Raw genomic sequence first — 16,597 nt, 5'->3', positions numbered from 1 at the left:
AAAAAAAAAAAAAAAAAAAAAGAATGAAGTTAAGAAGCTTCAAAAAGCAGCTTTTCTGAAAGCTTCTCCCAAAAAAGCACCTGCTAAGGGTGCTGCTGCTGTTGCAGCAGCTGCTGCTAAAGTTCCAGCAAAAAAGATGACCACTGCAGGCAAGAAGGCTGCAGCCCAGAGGGTTCCTGCCCAGAAAGCCACAGGCCAGAAGGCAGCACCTCCTCCAAAAGCTCAGAGGGGTCAAAAGGCTCCCGCCCAGAAAGCACCTGCTCCAAAGGCATCTGGAAAGAAAGCATAAGAGGCTATAACGAAAGGAATAAAGGTTCTTCTTGACATGTTGAAAAAAGAAAAAGATCTGTGCATTTCACTATACATAGATTTCACCTTTTCAAAAAAATTAACTCTTTGTAAAAATCAGCTCTTTTTAAAAACACACCCACAGCCAACAACATGGTGTTTTATTTATTTTTATTTATTTATTTTGAGACAGAGTCTCAAGCTCTTACCCTGGGCAAAGTACTGTGGTATCACAGCTCACAGCAATCTCAAACTCCTGGGCTTAAGTGATTTTCTTTCCTCAATCTCCCAAGTAGCTGGGACTACAGGGGCCTGCCACAACACCTAGCTATTTTTTTGTTGTTGCAGTTGTCATTTTTATTTTATCTGGCCCGCACTGGGTTTATGTGGCCAGTGCCCTACCCACTGAACTATGCGCTCCACCCAACATAGTGTTTTAAAATGTCGATGTTATTATTATTCAGATGTGGTATGGCCAGCAGATCAGGAGACAATTGTGCTAAAAAGACTGTTACTCACAGTTCCCAAGAAGCGGGAGCATGCCACTTGGGAAAGCACCAGGGTTAGTCAGCAGGCAGAAGTGGAAGAACCCGGGTGAGAGTCCATGTGCTTTTCACAGAAAGAATGCTGGAGGCAGGGCAAGCAGACTAAGCAGATTTAGGATTGGCTAGTTTGAATAATTCAGCGGACTCTGGGACATAGGGGCTTTCCTTAGTTGTCTGGGTAATAAAGGCAGTTGGACAGTGGCCCAAGAGAGTAAGAGTCTGACGAAGGGAATAGTTCTGGAGTAATTGGTTTGCCTATGATGATGTGCTCCCAGGTAAGAGGTCATTTACTATCTCTAGGAATTGGCTAGTCCTAGAAGGGACCGACTCCCCAGGACAATCAGGTCCCAGATGTCAAAATAGCAGAATAAAAAGACATACTTAACATACAGAGAGACAAGACTATTCACAATTGGGTTAAATTTAATTATTTTCCATGACAAACCTGTCAGGAGAATTGGAAAGACCACCAGGTCATCGTGAACCAGATTCTTAAAGCTATCAGATGTATTAAGGTTGTCAACATATGACCAAGTGAAAAATAAGAATAAAGTACAAAGAAAGTTAGTTCATTGAATTATTCCTTCTTTTACATGTGAGGAAAGAAACCAAATTTATTAGCTCATGCAAGGATCAGCAAACTCCAGAACCAGCTGAACTCAGGTCTCAGAAAGTGACACCTGGCCAAGACTTTTCTAAGTCTCTCAGCTCTGTTAGCCTTTTCCCTCAAGCAAGGTCTCTTCCCACATGGTGATAAAGATGCTCTCCCGCAATACCATACAATACCATGCTAACCTCCTGCCTGTCAACCTCTATAGAAAGGATATGACTCCTAAAAACTCTTGCAAAAGAGCTAAAAGATCACCTGATTGGCCAGGCATGGGTCATGTGCCCACCCTGGAACCAGTCTCTGTGGCTAAGGCAATGAGGTACTCCTAGGCCAGGCTTCAGTGACATGCACATCCCTGGCATCAGAGAAGGGACACAGCTCCACTCCAACCACATGGTGTGAGTCGAAGTGGAGTAGGTCCCCCCAAAGAACTGACATCTACTATAACATGGCTTACTCTTTATCTCCTAGGTGCTCCACACCCTGAGTCAGAACCAGAAACAGAAGAGGCCAGGCCTTTGTGGAGGCCTCCCCTGAAGCACGCGTCCTTAGAAAAACCACGGGAGTTAACAGTGTATCTCCCAGTGGACACGGGCAGAGACGGGGACATCTTCTCATCTCAAGGTAGCTCCTCCTCCCTTCCCACATCTCTCAGGAATGTCACTATGAAGGGAAGCAAGGCAAGACACACCAGGGTCCTCAGCCAAGACAAAGGAGGCTGGAAAGGAGGTTAGTTACCACCCGCCCCACTGATGGCTTTTGTTCCTGCAGCACTGCCTTAACCAAAATGCTGAAGTAAAACTCACTTCATACCTAGCTCATGAATTGCTTACTCACTAAATCATCCCTCTACTAATATTTCCTAGCTGCAGATGTAAGATGGCACCAGACTTACTAAAACATTGCTGCATGCCCTATACTTAATCTTGTGTTTTTAAACAATGAAATTTCATTTCTAATATGTTTATAAATATGTTTATCCATTAAAAGATCCATAATATCAGTAAAAGTCTTCCTCCAATTTTTCAAAACATATAGACATTTGAAATTGTACACATGGGTGCACGTAAGTGTGCATGTTTATGTATTAGGTAGGTTGGAAGCAATGGGCCATATTTAGAAAGCACCTCATTTAAAAAAAAAAAAAAAATTGAACCTCCTTTCCAGAAGGCATGTGCAAGACAACAATGTGTCACAAATGTTAAGTGACTTCTGACTGGTGGTATCAGAGATCAGAAGGATGCACGTGTACATGTGTAGACTTCCTCTTCTGTGCCAGTCACTGATCTTAGTTTTTAACATGTGTTGTCACACATAATCCTCACAACAATCCTATTTTCATTTTACACATCTGAAAACTGAATCCCTCAGAGATAAGTAACGTGTTAATGTCACACAACCATAGGTGGCCACACTGGGATTGGAGCTCAGGCCTTCTGGTGCCAGAATCCATGCTTTGCCCATCACGCAGCACTGCCTTTCAGAATGAACAAAACAATGAACCTAGGTCAGGACGTTCTTGAAACATGTAGGTTTTGAGAATGTCCTTTGATTATCGGGGCAAAGGCTTATTTGGTCTATCTTTTAAGTGAGAGTTAATTATCCTAAAGACTTTGAAGTCTCCCCTTTAAAAAAATCCAAATATGGGCAGGGGGTCACTATGTGTACAAACAGACAAGAAAGCAGCTTTCTAACCATGGCTGCAATGTCAGGTGCACAAACAGAGCCACAAGATAAATAACCACACTGAATTTCCTCTTTGGTATTGTTCATCTTGCTCTGCCCTCCACTTGTTTTGAACTGCTGTGCCTACCAGGGACTGAGTCTAAAGCTTGTCTATCCTCTGCCATCCTGCCAGGAATATACCAGTTCAAGAACCCCCTGATACCTTGATGTGACTTAGTTCAATATGTGACCCAAACTGGTAGTAGATGCATAAAGAGACCCAAAGAGGCAAGTTTTTCACAGCAGTCTTTCTCACTCAGAAGCCTCTGGTGAACAGGTATTCAACGTTAGTGAGACTGTCCCATTACCACAGATGTGTACATACTTATTTACTCACTTAGCCCTAAATTATTTCACCTGTAATATCACAGAAATGAAGGCAGCTTTCATAGATGCATGTGCACACATACATACCTTATTTTTATTGCCTGAACCATCTAAGAGTCAGTTGTAGACATTGTACATTGTATCCCTTGTAGTACATGTCTCCTAAGAACCAGAATCCCTCCTAGCCCCAATACAATTATCACACTCAAGAAAGTTAACATTGATGCCAGGCATGGTGGCTCACACCTGTAATCCTTTAGAAGGCCAAGGCGGGAAGATCACTTAAAGTTAGTTCAAAACCAGCCTGGACAACACTGAGAGGCCCTGTCTCTAGAAAAAAAAAAAAAATTAAAAATTAGCCAAGTTGTCCCAGCTACTTAGGAAGCCGAGCCAGGAGGATAGTTTGAGCCCAGGATTTCAAGGTTACAATGAACTATGATCACGCCACTGCACTCCAGCCAAAGTGACATAGCAAGACCCTGTCTCAAAAAAAGAAAAAAGAAAAAAAATGTTAGCCTTGGTGTAATATTATTTTCTAATTCATAATCCATATTTGAATTTCTCTAATTATACCAAAAATGTTCCTTCTAACTTTTTGTTTGATCCAGAATTCAGTTCAGGATCATCCATTGCATTTAGTTGTCACATCTCTTTATAATCTTTTAATCTAGACAACTTCTCCAGTATTGTTCTTCAGGACATGGATAGTTTTTGAAGAAGATAGGTTAATTGCTTTGCAGAATTATCTTTAATTTGGATGTCTGTTTCGTCATAATGAGATTCAGATCAAATGTTTTTGGTGGGAATGTCACATGGGTGATGTGTCCTCAGCACATCACACCAAGGGCCACAAAATGTTAGGTTTGTTCCATTATAGGTTAAATTGTGCAATTTGGTTAAAGGTGATATCTGCCAGATTTCTACATTGTGAGGATATCTTTCCCTTTTACAATAAGTAAGTAGTCTATGATATTTTGAGATTGTGCACGAAGCCAATTTTTAAAGCCAAATAGCCAAATGGGTTGAATGTGAAATAAAGACCACCGTGTCTGAAAGGATGAAGCCGTGGCCTCAGTCGCTTAGATTCCTGGGTTTCGGGCTTCCTAGAGCAGTTCCTGCTAGTGTCAAGAAGAGAAAACAGAGAGAGGAAGAGGGTAGGATGTGCTTCGTGTAGCATTATCGTCAATCTGACACCCTCTGACCACCACCTGGAAGTTGTGCCTCTTATGGTCAAAAATCTGGGCCCAATAACCCCATGAGCTGCTAATCTGGGGTCTCCCTCGTCAGAGCCTTCAGATTGGGAGCGGAAGGAGTTTTCAGACTCTCTTGTCCTACTTCTGTCTCGAGATCTCAGCCATAAAATGAGAATAACAACCACCACGACTTATGCCTCCTGGTTTGTGGCAATTGCCCAAATGAGGGGTCTCTATTCTAGCCCAGAGTGATTTCATATTGGCCACAGGAGAAATATGGTCCCTGCTCCTTAGCAGGACTGAAAAAGAGGGACAAACTTAAGAATGAGTGGAATAAGCCATCCTAAATACCAAGAAGCATTAAGTAAGTTAAAAAGAGGTTTGGTCTCTTCCCCTCTGATTCAGAAGTTTTCTCACTCAGGCTTTTTCTCCTTTTGTTTTTGAAGGTGATGCTGCCCCACTCCAGAATATGGCCTCACCACTGGGTCTTCTACCCCCAATTAAAGGAAGAAAAAGTGCAGAGAGTCAGGAGGACCTGGACAGGGGCCCCAGGACATCAGGCTGCAGCCCTCTAGATCACCTGAACATGAGAGAGCCTGGGAGGGCACCACCTGCAGGACAAGGTAATCGCTCTTGGGGTGCATGGATGCTCTCCTCATTGGCTTGTCTGTGGTTTATGTCCAGAGCTGTGTGACAGCCATGATGTGAGTTTTCTGAAAGGCATTCCATTGAAAAGGAGAAATCAGCGGCATTTCCCATGATGTCCCTAGGACAATGAACATGGTGCTATGACACCACAGCACTCTACCAAGGGCGACATAGTCCTAAGGGCCAGCACATGTTTTAAGGGTTTGCTGCACTGACATGCACTGCCAAGCTGTTTTGTGCTTTCCTCACTCCTGGCAAGCTGTGTGTGATGACAAATGGGGAGACTGGCCACTGCACTTCCTAGGCACACATCACACCCCTCGGGGGCAAGGGAGCCTGATGACTCAGCCAACAGGAAGAGTCCCCAGGGAAGAGTCACCCTCCAGCCTAGAGAAGAAAGAGCTAGAGGCCTATTCATAGAGATGCAAGGGCCCTGGATTTCTACTGAAGGGTGAGGCAGGGCGAGGCCATGCCCTTTATGACAGCTTCACCTTCAGTTCTCATCCTTAAGGAGCTGACAGTTGGGGAGGGGACTAGGATGTTTAGAGAAGAGCAATGATGCAAAGACAGTGCACTCGTGGCTCCCATGGGAGCTTTGATCGAAAGGTAGGTAGGTCTTCAAGCAAAAGTTGCTTAGAATCCAGTTCACCCCTGAAAATCCCCAGGGAGGTGCTATGCTGGAGACTGACAGACTGTTTTCAAGACAGTGGAGTCCAAGCAGCTGTTCCTCCTTCATTGGAGCCTTGGGCTGCTTTCTCTGGCTGCGCACCACATGAAGGAGATGGCATGTGTTTGGGGACAGATTGTGCAAAGAAAGAGGTATATCTGTTAGCAGCAGAATCATACTCAGGGCTACAAGAAACTCACCCTCAGAGAGGCACATGGGAACTGAGAGCCATCAAGAAGGCAACAGAAGGCTGGGCGTGGTGGATCACAACTGTAATCCCAGCACTCTGGGAGGTCAAAGCAGGTAGATCGCCTGAACTCACGAGTTTGAGACCAGCCTGAGCTAAAATGAGACCGTCTCTAAAAGTAGCCGGGCATTGTGGCAGGTGCCTGTACTCCACCTCAGCTACTCGGGAGGCTGAGGCAAGAGAATTGCTTGAGCCCAAGAGTTTGAGGTTGTTGTGAGCTATGACACCACAGCACTCTACCAAGGGCGACATAGTGAGACTCTGTCTCAAAAAAAAAAAAAAAAAAAAAGGCAACAGATATCGCTTCTTTCATTTCCTGCTCACTCAGGAACAAAATGCCTCAGCATTAAATCAATCTCTCTTTCTCACCCCACCTTTTTCTCCTCAAAGTATGTATAGTTGAATTCTTATAAACATAGATTGAATACATAGATCAATAACTCCAATCTGTGTTTGCAACTTCTCTGTTTCAGGCTGAGATGGTCAAAAATCACATCTCCTTCTCTCCTCCACCCCCAAACTCTCTCTTTCTTTCTCTCTTTCCCTAAAGACATTGTTTCGGCTTAGAACCCATCACAGGAGGGAACCTCTCTTTCACAACCTCCTCCCCTTTATACTTGTGCAGCACTGATGCTCTTTTAATTTTGATACAAGTGAACCAAACTTGACATACTGACATGTCAGCATCAGGAGGTTGCGTGGACCAGGACAAGTCACACGGAATAGACATACACACCCACTCTAGGACACCCTCACAAAGGGAAAATCTGATAGAATAGGAAGCCAGGACCATGGCTGTGACACAAGGGCAGCCTAAAGCCTCAAATGTGTATGTTGGGGAGGACTTAAGTGAATGTGTGTGTAAGAGCACATTGGTCTGAGTGTGTGGGTGTATGTGTGTATTTGTATGTCCATGTGTGTGCTTGTGTGCATGCATGCACACTGTGTATGAGTGTGTCAATGTTACATATATGCATTATATATGCAGGGGCATGTCCTGTAAGGAGTATGTTCACATGTGTGTCATTGTTCATGTGTGATATGCATACTTGTGTGCATACATGTGTCATTGTGCATGTGTATACTTACCTTGTGAGAATATATGTCCATGTGTGTATACATGTGTGTGCACCTCTGTGTGAATATGTATGTGTATTTGTGTGTGTGTCACGCCTCAGTGTGTGTATGCATATTTGTGTACACTACTTAGCATCCACTCTTGCTGGTGGCTTGCCCTATTCCTGGCCCCTCTGTCTTAGACATGCAAAAGGTATAATATGAAATATATGTGATCTTTGTCTCTGGTTCTTACTACAGAACTAAAACTCTAGGAATTTCCTGAGTGACAGCAGTGTCTTGTTATTCATGGTGAGCCCCTTGGATAACATATGAGTTTATTATGCTAATGAGGTGACATAGGATGGCATGCTAGGTAGCCTCTGGATGGGGCCAGTCACCAGAAAGACCAAGTGATTAGAGGGTTAGAGGGTTGGAACTTTCAGCCCATCCCCAAACCTCCAAGAAAAGGGAGGAGGCCACTGGAAACCGTCTTGAACAAGAGTAGATGAGCTTCTGGGTTGCTGAAGGTGTAGGTGCTGGGAATGTTTCTTGCCCAAAGAGAGCATGGAAGCCCTGGACACACACACACACACACACACACCCCTTACCCTGTCCATCTCTTCATCTTGCTCTTCATATGTATCCTTTTTTTTTTTTTTTTTTTTTGAGACAGAGCCTCAAGCTGTCCCCCTAGGTAGAGTGCTATGGCATCACAGCTCACAGCAACCTCCAACTCCTGGGCTCAAGCGAGTCTCCTGCCTCAGCCTCCTGAGTAGCTGGGACCACAGGCACCCGCCACAATGCCTGGCGCTATTTTTTGGTTGCAGCCATTATTGTTGTTTGGCAGGTCTGGGCTGGATTCGAACCCGCCACCTTGGGTGTATATGGCTGGCGCCTTAGCCACTTGAGCCACAGGTGCCGAGCCTTAATCTGTATCCTTAGAATAAACCAGCAAATGCAAATAGGTATTTCTCTTAGTTCTGTGAGCCATCCTAGCAAATTATCAAACCTAAAGAGGGGTTATGGGACCCCAATTTATAGCCAGTCAGTAAGAAGTACAGGTCGCAACCTGGCATCTGAAGTGTGAGACAGTCTTGAGGGCCTGAGCTCTTAACCTGTGGGATCTGACACTATCCCCCAGTAGAAGGTGTCAGAATTGAACTGAATGAACTGAATTCCAGGGCACCCACTTGGTGTCCACTGGAGAATTACTTGGTGTGGGGAAACCCCACATGTCTAGTCACAGAAGTGTTCCGAGTTGAGTGTGCAAGTAGAAGAGGGAAAAAATGACTTGTTTTTACTTTTATAATAAGATTATAGAAATGCCGTCAAACTTTCTAAGTCTCCTGCCTGACATGAGCCCGAGTCACTAAGCGGTCCCAGCATGGTCCACAGGCTGTATGGCTGAACATGCTGAGTACTGCCCAGGACATCTCAGAGAGGGAGCACAGAAGCACAATCAGCAGGGCCTGGGCTGCAATGCCTGGTGGAAGGGGTGTCCTTTCCTTCACACAGGGTGCCCCTACCAGCCTAGCCCTGCCTTTGAAGTGCCCAGAGGGACTACCTTTCCTAAACTCTCAGAAAAGCGCGATATAGTGGTAGTCCCCCATTCATTCCACATTGACCCCAGAGAACAGAGCTTAAAAATGGCCCTGCTCTGCTGACTCCCAGGAGCAGGGCTTACCCTATGCTCTGGTGAGTACCTGAGCACACAGCCTTCTATATCCTTGTGCCCACCGGGCTGGAGGGAACATGATGCAGGTTCAGTCCATGCTTGTGCTTATTTTCAAGAAGATTCCAGAGATCCCACACGGCAACACGACTTGCTGGGTCCAGATGGAGAGAATGTCTGCCTGTCCCTCCCAGGGCCTACCCAAACTGAGCTGCTTTCATCAGGTGAAGGTAAGATAACACATTCCAGGGCAGCCTTGTTTTCAAAGGGGGAGATTTTACCTGCAGCTTCCAAAATTTCCCAGCAGCAGAGGCATCATTAAAAACAGACGCAAGTCAGCCAGTTTCTCCCCTCTTACTGACACAGAGGTGCTTCTGTCGCTCAGACACAATAAACCAATGTTTGCCTAACAAGTTTACTCTTGCTGGAGCCGCTGGAGAGAGAAGTTCCAGTGGAATGGCTTGGAAGAGGTCTAATGTGCCATGATGATGCCTTGAGGAGAATGATAAAGCCCTTTTGGTATCTGCCCAAACTAAACACTGCCTTTTCTCTTCTTTCCAACCACCCTCCAGAAGTGGAGGTGGCTAATTGGTAATCCAATCAGGTATCCTTGTTACATGCGTTGCTGTGAATCATCTGGCTCCTGACAGATAGCAGGGCAGTTTCCAAAAAACCCTTCTGGCATGTTAACTTTTTGGAAAAGAGATGCTGGCTCTGGGCAATAGCCATTTTGCAAAGGAAAAAAGAAATGAAGTCAGAGGGTGGTGAGCATCAACCACACAGAAACCATCATGATGTATGTGCATGAGTTGTGCAGCCAGCACGGCCCTCGATGAGGGAGAATAAAAGCTGTACTCATCTGGGTGGGTTATGTCACAACTAGCTTAATAAAAAGAACATAGATTCAGAGCCAGGAGATTTGAAAAGCTCTGGCCTGTCCTCTCTGTTGCCTGCCACATGACTTTGGGTCAGTCCCTCATCCTTCCTATATTCAAGGTTCCTCAATCAAAATGAAAGGATCAACTCCTGCACTGAGAAACTCCTGAACTATTGCTGCATTTTATATTTTGTGTCAGTTGATATTGAAGTAGTCACCTAGTATATGGATTTGCAGAAAGTAGAATGTGTTTGGTTCCAAACACAGTATCAAGAATTTTCACACCACCACTTGGTTTTTTGCAGATATGAGCATAAAAATATCTTGGTTCCAATTGGTAGGAAGAAGCAAGAGTTGGACAGCTGGAGGCCACTGCTAACATGACACTGCTGGTACAACAAGTGGACAACAGATCTGACTCTGTTCACCTGCTGCACATTTGGCCACTCTGTTCAAGGAGAAATAGTTCTTCTTTTTGGGGGCGGCGACAGAAAAAAGTTTCATTTTGTTGTCCCAGTAGAGTACCATGGCATCATAGCTCACAGCAATTCAAATTCATAGCTCACCTCAAATTCTTAGGCTCAAGTGATCCTCTTGCCTCAGCCTCCTGAGTAGTTGGGACTACAGGAGCCTGCTACATGCCTAGTTTTTCTATTTTTAGTAGAGATGGGGTCTCGCACTTGCTCAGGCTGGTCTCGAACCCCTGAGCTCAAGCAATCCACAGGCCTTGGCCTCCCAGAGTGCTGGGATTATAGGCCTGAGCCACCACACTTGGCCGAAGAAATAGTTCCCTTTTTAAACAAAGCAAAAGCCAGAAGCAGAAATGGAAATATTTAGGCTTTAAGTTTGTTGTCACCACTGTCAATACAATGCTTCAGTCATTCCAGTATTCCTGGCATAGGGCATGGACCCTGACACATGCATAGCATAATCACAGTAAGTGTCTGTTGAATAATCTTTTGAAAATTTCCCCATGAGAGAGAAAGGTGAAAATTACACTGAAGACTTGCCTACCATCTTTTTCCAGTCCCATAGACAATATATTTAATCCTACTTGCCTCTCAAACCTGAAGGTTTGTGTGTGTTGAATGAATGAATCAATCACTCTGGCCTTTTCTCCATAGACAGTTGGTTGACCTTTAGTCTTGACTGATGATAAGATGGTGCTCTGGAAGGGAGGGAAGGATTTTAAACCCACATCTCCCTAGAAGGGACCACAGAACAGGTCTATCTTTCTAAGCATCTCTATTAATAGAAAAGGGGGTTTGGGGCTGCGCCTGTGGCTCAAGGCGTAGGGCGCTGGCCCATATGCTGGAGGTGGTGGGTTCAAACCCAGCCCCAGTCAAAAACTGCAACAAAAAAGGGGGGGGGCTTTGCTTTGGGGGGATGATTAGGTTTGATATGAGAAGCAATATGCTAAAAAAAATATTTTTCCTCTTGCAAAGGAATTGCTCCAACCACACCAAATTCTTTACAGCTCAGTTTGTTTAGATTCATCTTGATCACCATTTCCACCCTCCACTCCCAATCTCATCCCCACTATATTCTACCCCACACTTTTCTCATCTCTTTGATGGCCCAGACATTCGGTCTTTTTCTTTTTGAGACAGAGCCTCAAGCTGTCACCCTGGGTAGAGTGCTGTGGCATCACAGCTCACAGCAACCTCCAACTCCTGGGCTCAAGTGAGTCTCCTGCCTCTGCCTCCCCCATAGCTGGGACTACAGGCACCCGCCACAACATCCTGCTTTTTGTTGTTGTTGTTGTTGTTGCAGCCGTTATTGTTGTTTGGCGGGCCCAGGCTGGATTCGAACCCATCACCTTAGGTGTATGTGGCTGGCGCCTTAGCCACTTGAGCCACAGGCACCGAGCCAGGCATTCGGTCTTTATTCTTTTCCTTTCCAATGTTTGCCCAAGTTGCCCCCAAATATTTAGAATGGCTTTAAGTTCATCTTTTCTGGGATGTTTTCCTTAATAAATCCACCTGATTGCATACAACTGCCTAGATGTAGTCTCAGCCCATTTTTCTCTCTCTGATCCCATTTATGTGGTTATTGCATTTATCTGTGTCTGTTTTCTGTTTACCTCCCAACATCTGAGTCCTAGAGAACCTCTTATCTTTATTATATGTCCAAGAAATGGTTGCTGATTGACTGAGTACCCCAAGTGCCACAAAGGAAAGTTCTTTGGGGATCAAAGTTGTGTGTGGGGGGGGGGTTATTAATATTATTAAGAAAAAACTCTTGAGTAAAGGAGGGAATTTGATCTGTCTGATCTTTCTGAGACTTTCAGACTCTGTCAACAACTATTTGGAAATAAATTCTTATGAAATTAGATCATGCTATCTTGCTTTCAGACAGCCTAGAGAAATGAATATAAACCTTTAGAGGAAAGAGAAAAAAAGAGTTGAAGACTAGAGCTGGAATTTGACCCCTTTAGTCAGGTTGGGGTATTGCAACATTTAGAAAATTCAAAGGCTTAAGACAGGAAAAGTTAACTTGGAAGGATACAAGTCAAAACATTGGATACACTCTCCGAATTGCTTATCCTTGATTGAAATCCTTCATATTTTCTCCTAGTCACAGTGCCAGCAATAGAAGCTTTCTCTCAGAAGTTCTTTTATTCAGAAGTTTGTTTTGCAAGAAGTTCAAAGATGTCTATGCCAATGACTGAGGTTGGAACTCAGGTCTCTTTCAGAGTTTCTAAATAGTTACTTGTTCTTCTCCTAAATGGATTTTTACCACCACCATGTGTCTTGGGATTATTGGGGGGGAAGGTGTTTTTGTTTTCTTTTGTCATTTAATTAGCATCCTTCCCTCCTCCTTGCAGGTCTTTCTTGGTGTGGTAGTTTTAAAACATGTCCACAAATTCATTGCTACTTGTCCCTTCAACAGGGAGAACTTAACTCTCCTCCCCCTGAATGTGATCTGTATATAGTGGCTCATTTCCAATGAGTATAGATTGACAGAAGTGATGATGTGTGACTTCTGAGACTGGGTCATAAAAGGCATCTCTCTCTGTCTCTCTTCTCCCCCCCACCCCCGCTCCCTTCATTCTGGGGAAAACAACCACCATGTGTGTCATGAGGCCACTCAAGCAGCCTGATAGCAAGCAACCCACATGGCAAGGAACTGAAGCCTCCTGCCAGCCACCTGAATGAATTTTCCAGGCTTGTGAGTGAGTTGCCTTGAGAGGAGACACTCCAGTCTCAGTTAAGTCTTCAGATAACTGCATCCCTGGCTGACTCTGTGACTGTGACCACATGGGAAACTGCACCGGAACCACATACCTAAGCCACAAAAGAAAGGTTGCTATGTTTTAAGTCACTAGGTTTTTGGGTAATGGGTTTTGCATTAATAGATAACTAATACACTGGTGTCATTTCCTGATGGTCTGTGATTTGGTAAGGGTGAAAAAGATGAAGGGTCCAAGAGTATCCCAGTTAAGAAACTGGGCTCGGTGGCTTGCACTTATTATCCTACCACTCTGGAGGCTGAGACAAGTGGATTGTTTGAGCTCACAAGTTTGAGACTAGCCGGAGCAAGAGTGAGACCTCATCTCTAAAAACAGCCAGGCGTTATGGTGGGCTCCTGTGGTCGCAGCTACATGGGAGGCTGAGACAAGAGGATCACTTGAGCCCAAGAGTTTGAGGTTGCTGTGAGCTATGACACCATGGTACTCTACCAACAGTGACAAAGTTGAGACTCTATCTCAAAAAAAAAAAGAATATGCCAGCTATTCTCGAAACACTGATTATTTGGGGGGAAAAGTAGTTGACTAAGTAGTTGACTTTCTCTTTGTTCTCCCAATTTGTTATTTCTAATAATTTGGTTAGGGGGCCCACCAGTAAAAGAATCCTTCCACATTGGCAGGATATCTGATAAAGTATGATTTCCAGTGAGTAGCCTATCTCCCAGTAGCTGCTACCTTAGTGATGTTGCCTAGAGATTTGGAGAAGGAGAATTGCTTTCAATGAGACCAAGTGAGGAAAAAGAAAAAAACAAAAACAAAAAAACTCTGGGTTTATTCTCAGCTCTATTACCCATGATTTCTGGGATCATGGGCAAAAAAACCACACTGCTTTAGACCTCAGCTTCCCAGTGTGGAAGAAGAGGAGTTGGCCTTACATCCAGTCCTCCCAGCACATGCCCCATAGAAAGCCACTTGTTCAGAAGGTTAATAGTCATTCAGTTAAAAATGAAGAGCTATGGGGTAAAACACATTTGGGAACCAGTGGCTAAAGTTAAGCCGATTCCTCACTGTAGAACTTCCCAGAGCCTCTAATATGCTAATGTGAATCATGGTTCTTTGAGATGGGGATATGCCCTGTTATCCAAACTTATTTGACGGCTGAATACATTTGATTTAGTAAAATAGCACGTGAATCTAAATAGTTTTTGGAAGACACTTTGGGAAATTATTTCTTTTTTTCTTTTTGAGACAGTCTCAATTTGTCAGTTGGGGTAAGAGTGTCATGGCATAATAGCTCACAGCAAACTCAAACTCTTGGGCTCAAGTAATCCTCTTGCAATCCTCTTGCCTCAGCCTCCCGAGTAGCTGGGACCACAGGAGCCCATCATAATATCCTGCTATTTTTTAGGGATAGGGTCTCATTCTGCTCTCTGGGAAATTATTTCTAAGGTTCCTACCAGATCTATCACTGTATATTTCTAAATATGCCCCTTCCCCAAGGAGACTATCTTCATGGGGCAGTTCTATTGTGCAAATCCTGAAATAGGATCTTAGCTATTCAATAATTTGTAATTGTTCTTATTTTCATTTTACAAACATCAATTTCAAACTACAAGGTCGACAAACCATCCTTCTCTGGGTGAGAAGAAACAGAGGAAGTTAGGCTTATTTGGTAATAATTTAGGTTGTGCCCAATCAGTGCTTGTTAATAACCCATAAGAAATAATATTGGCAGGTATTACCAGTTCTGAAGATCTCCAGTCAAGTGTTTGAATGAAGGAAAATGTGGCTGGATATGTGTCTGCGTACTCAGCACTTCCTTCCAGTGGGTTTTGTTGGACTGCAGAGGCTAGAAGGCTAAAAACTACATTTCTGAGATAACCATTGCAGCTAGAGGGCTAGATGCAAAATTATATTCGGCTAATTAGATGTTCTTGCATAAGATTTGGAGGGCAGAAGTAGGACAGATGCTTCAAAGCTTTGGGCTACTTATGTTGGACTGAGCTTAAGAAGACTGAGCATTCCAAGAGGCAGCTGCTGCAGACTTTGTCAGCTGCCAAATTCTCTACAGTAACTGTTTCTTCTTAAAATACCTGGGTGGTTTCCGTCTGGCACTGAACCCTGACAGATAAACTTTTCTTAAAGAAATTATAGATACTGTAGTGTTGAGTGGTTGCAGAGGGGTAGGCTGTGAGAGCTGTGTTTGCCCCAGACTTCAGAAGGAAGCAGGGTTCGTTCCCTCACCATAGTGAGACCAGCAAGGCCTCACAGCTCATCCTGGAAGGTGTCCTGATACCTACCACCAGAAAACTACTAAAACACACTAGGGACTCTCCTTCTTTTCCTTTGACAAAAACCTCTTAGGATTTCTGGAAACACAAAGACTCTCCTACTTCATATGTGGCTGAAAAGGTAGCATCACCACCACTTTATGCCTTCCAAAGAAGAAAAATATCAAAAATAGTAGCTTGCTCTGAATCTACTAGAAATTCATTTTTTAAAGAAAAAAATCAATTTGAAGTGCTAAAGAACATTAATTCATCTTTATTTTTTGCAGTCAGTGGTACTTGTATCTTTTTTTAACAGAGCCTGTGAAGCTGTCAATTCCACCCCCTTGCACTTGTTCTGTTTCTGAGAATCCTCAAGTCAGGAGGGAACTTAGGTGTCACCTTCATCAGTATTTAAGCAAGGGAAGCATTTCCTCAAACAGATTTGCTGAGGATAGCAATAGATTAGAGGAGATACACGCAGAGCTACCCCATTGAAATGGCAATAGTCCACTTATGACCCTCCCAAATTCTCCACAGCCCATTTAACTCTTCCCCTCCTGAAGGAGGGGATTGGAGTTATTCAGGGCCACTAGAACTATGAGACTTTCTTGAAAATACTCTCATCTTATGGATAAGGAAATTGAAGCCCAGAGATATATGATTTACCCAACATCACACAACTCTTACATGGCAAATCCAAGGTTCAAATCCAGATCTTTCTGTACTCAGTTAAGACAAAGTTCTTCCCACTACCTACATCTAGTCCCTCTTATCCAAGTTTCCAGGCTTCAAGGACCAGTTGAAATCCCCCTACATTGTGATGCCTCACCTGACCACCTTGGCCACAATGATTGCAACTTCCTTTTCTACTCATTCTTATCACCTAGGCAAGGCACTTCTTCACTTCCTTTATCTGTTTTACTCTTCTTCTTCTTTCCTGTCTACAGTTAATTTCCTCATCTACTACTAAATATCCCAGAGAACACACAGTTGGTATTGCCAAAGCATTGCCCATAAATATTGACTGAAATTGTGAGTAGCAGAGACTTTAATTGTTCCCCATATCCATTCTTCCATCACTCATTTTCTTCATAGAATCTCCACCCTGAATTTCCCCTCGGCTGAATACATGGTTGCATAGCAAGAGACTATATTTCCCAGCTTCCCTTGCAGCTATGTATGACCATGCAACTAAGTTTTGACTAATGAGATGTGAATGGAAATAGTATGTGCAACTTCCAAGTCATTTCCTTAAAGGAGAACTATTTTTTTTTTTTTT

The 16,597-nt window shown here is 43.8% G+C and overlaps 1 protein-coding gene and 1 pseudogene across 1 annotated transcript in view; both read left to right on the top strand.

Annotated features, from left to right (window-relative positions):
* LOC105886516 overlaps window positions 1-291 on the top strand; it is a 1,453-nt pseudogene extending 1,162 nt beyond the window's left edge.
* Window positions 1-16,597, top strand: part of KIAA2012 (KIAA2012 ortholog) — a 112,771-nt gene that overhangs the window by 31,288 nt on the left and 64,886 nt on the right. The window contains exons 9-12 of the mRNA XM_023510383.1: window positions 1,915-2,067; window positions 5,135-5,311; window positions 9,101-9,211; window positions 10,164-10,195. Of these exons, the coding sequence (XP_023366151.1) occupies window positions 1,915-2,067; window positions 5,135-5,311; window positions 9,101-9,211; window positions 10,164-10,195 (473 nt within the window). The remainder of the gene's footprint in view (window positions 1-1,914; window positions 2,068-5,134; window positions 5,312-9,100; window positions 9,212-10,163; window positions 10,196-16,597) is intronic.

Source organism: Otolemur garnettii, unplaced genomic scaffold (genome assembly GCF_000181295.1).
Source record: "Otolemur garnettii isolate 467f Iridium unplaced genomic scaffold, OtoGar3 scaffold00013, whole genome shotgun sequence".
NCBI lineage: Eukaryota > Metazoa > Chordata > Mammalia > Primates > Galagidae > Otolemur > Otolemur garnettii.
The sequence above is the reverse complement of the archived record's forward strand: the minus strand, read 5'-3'. Positions and strand labels throughout refer to the sequence as shown.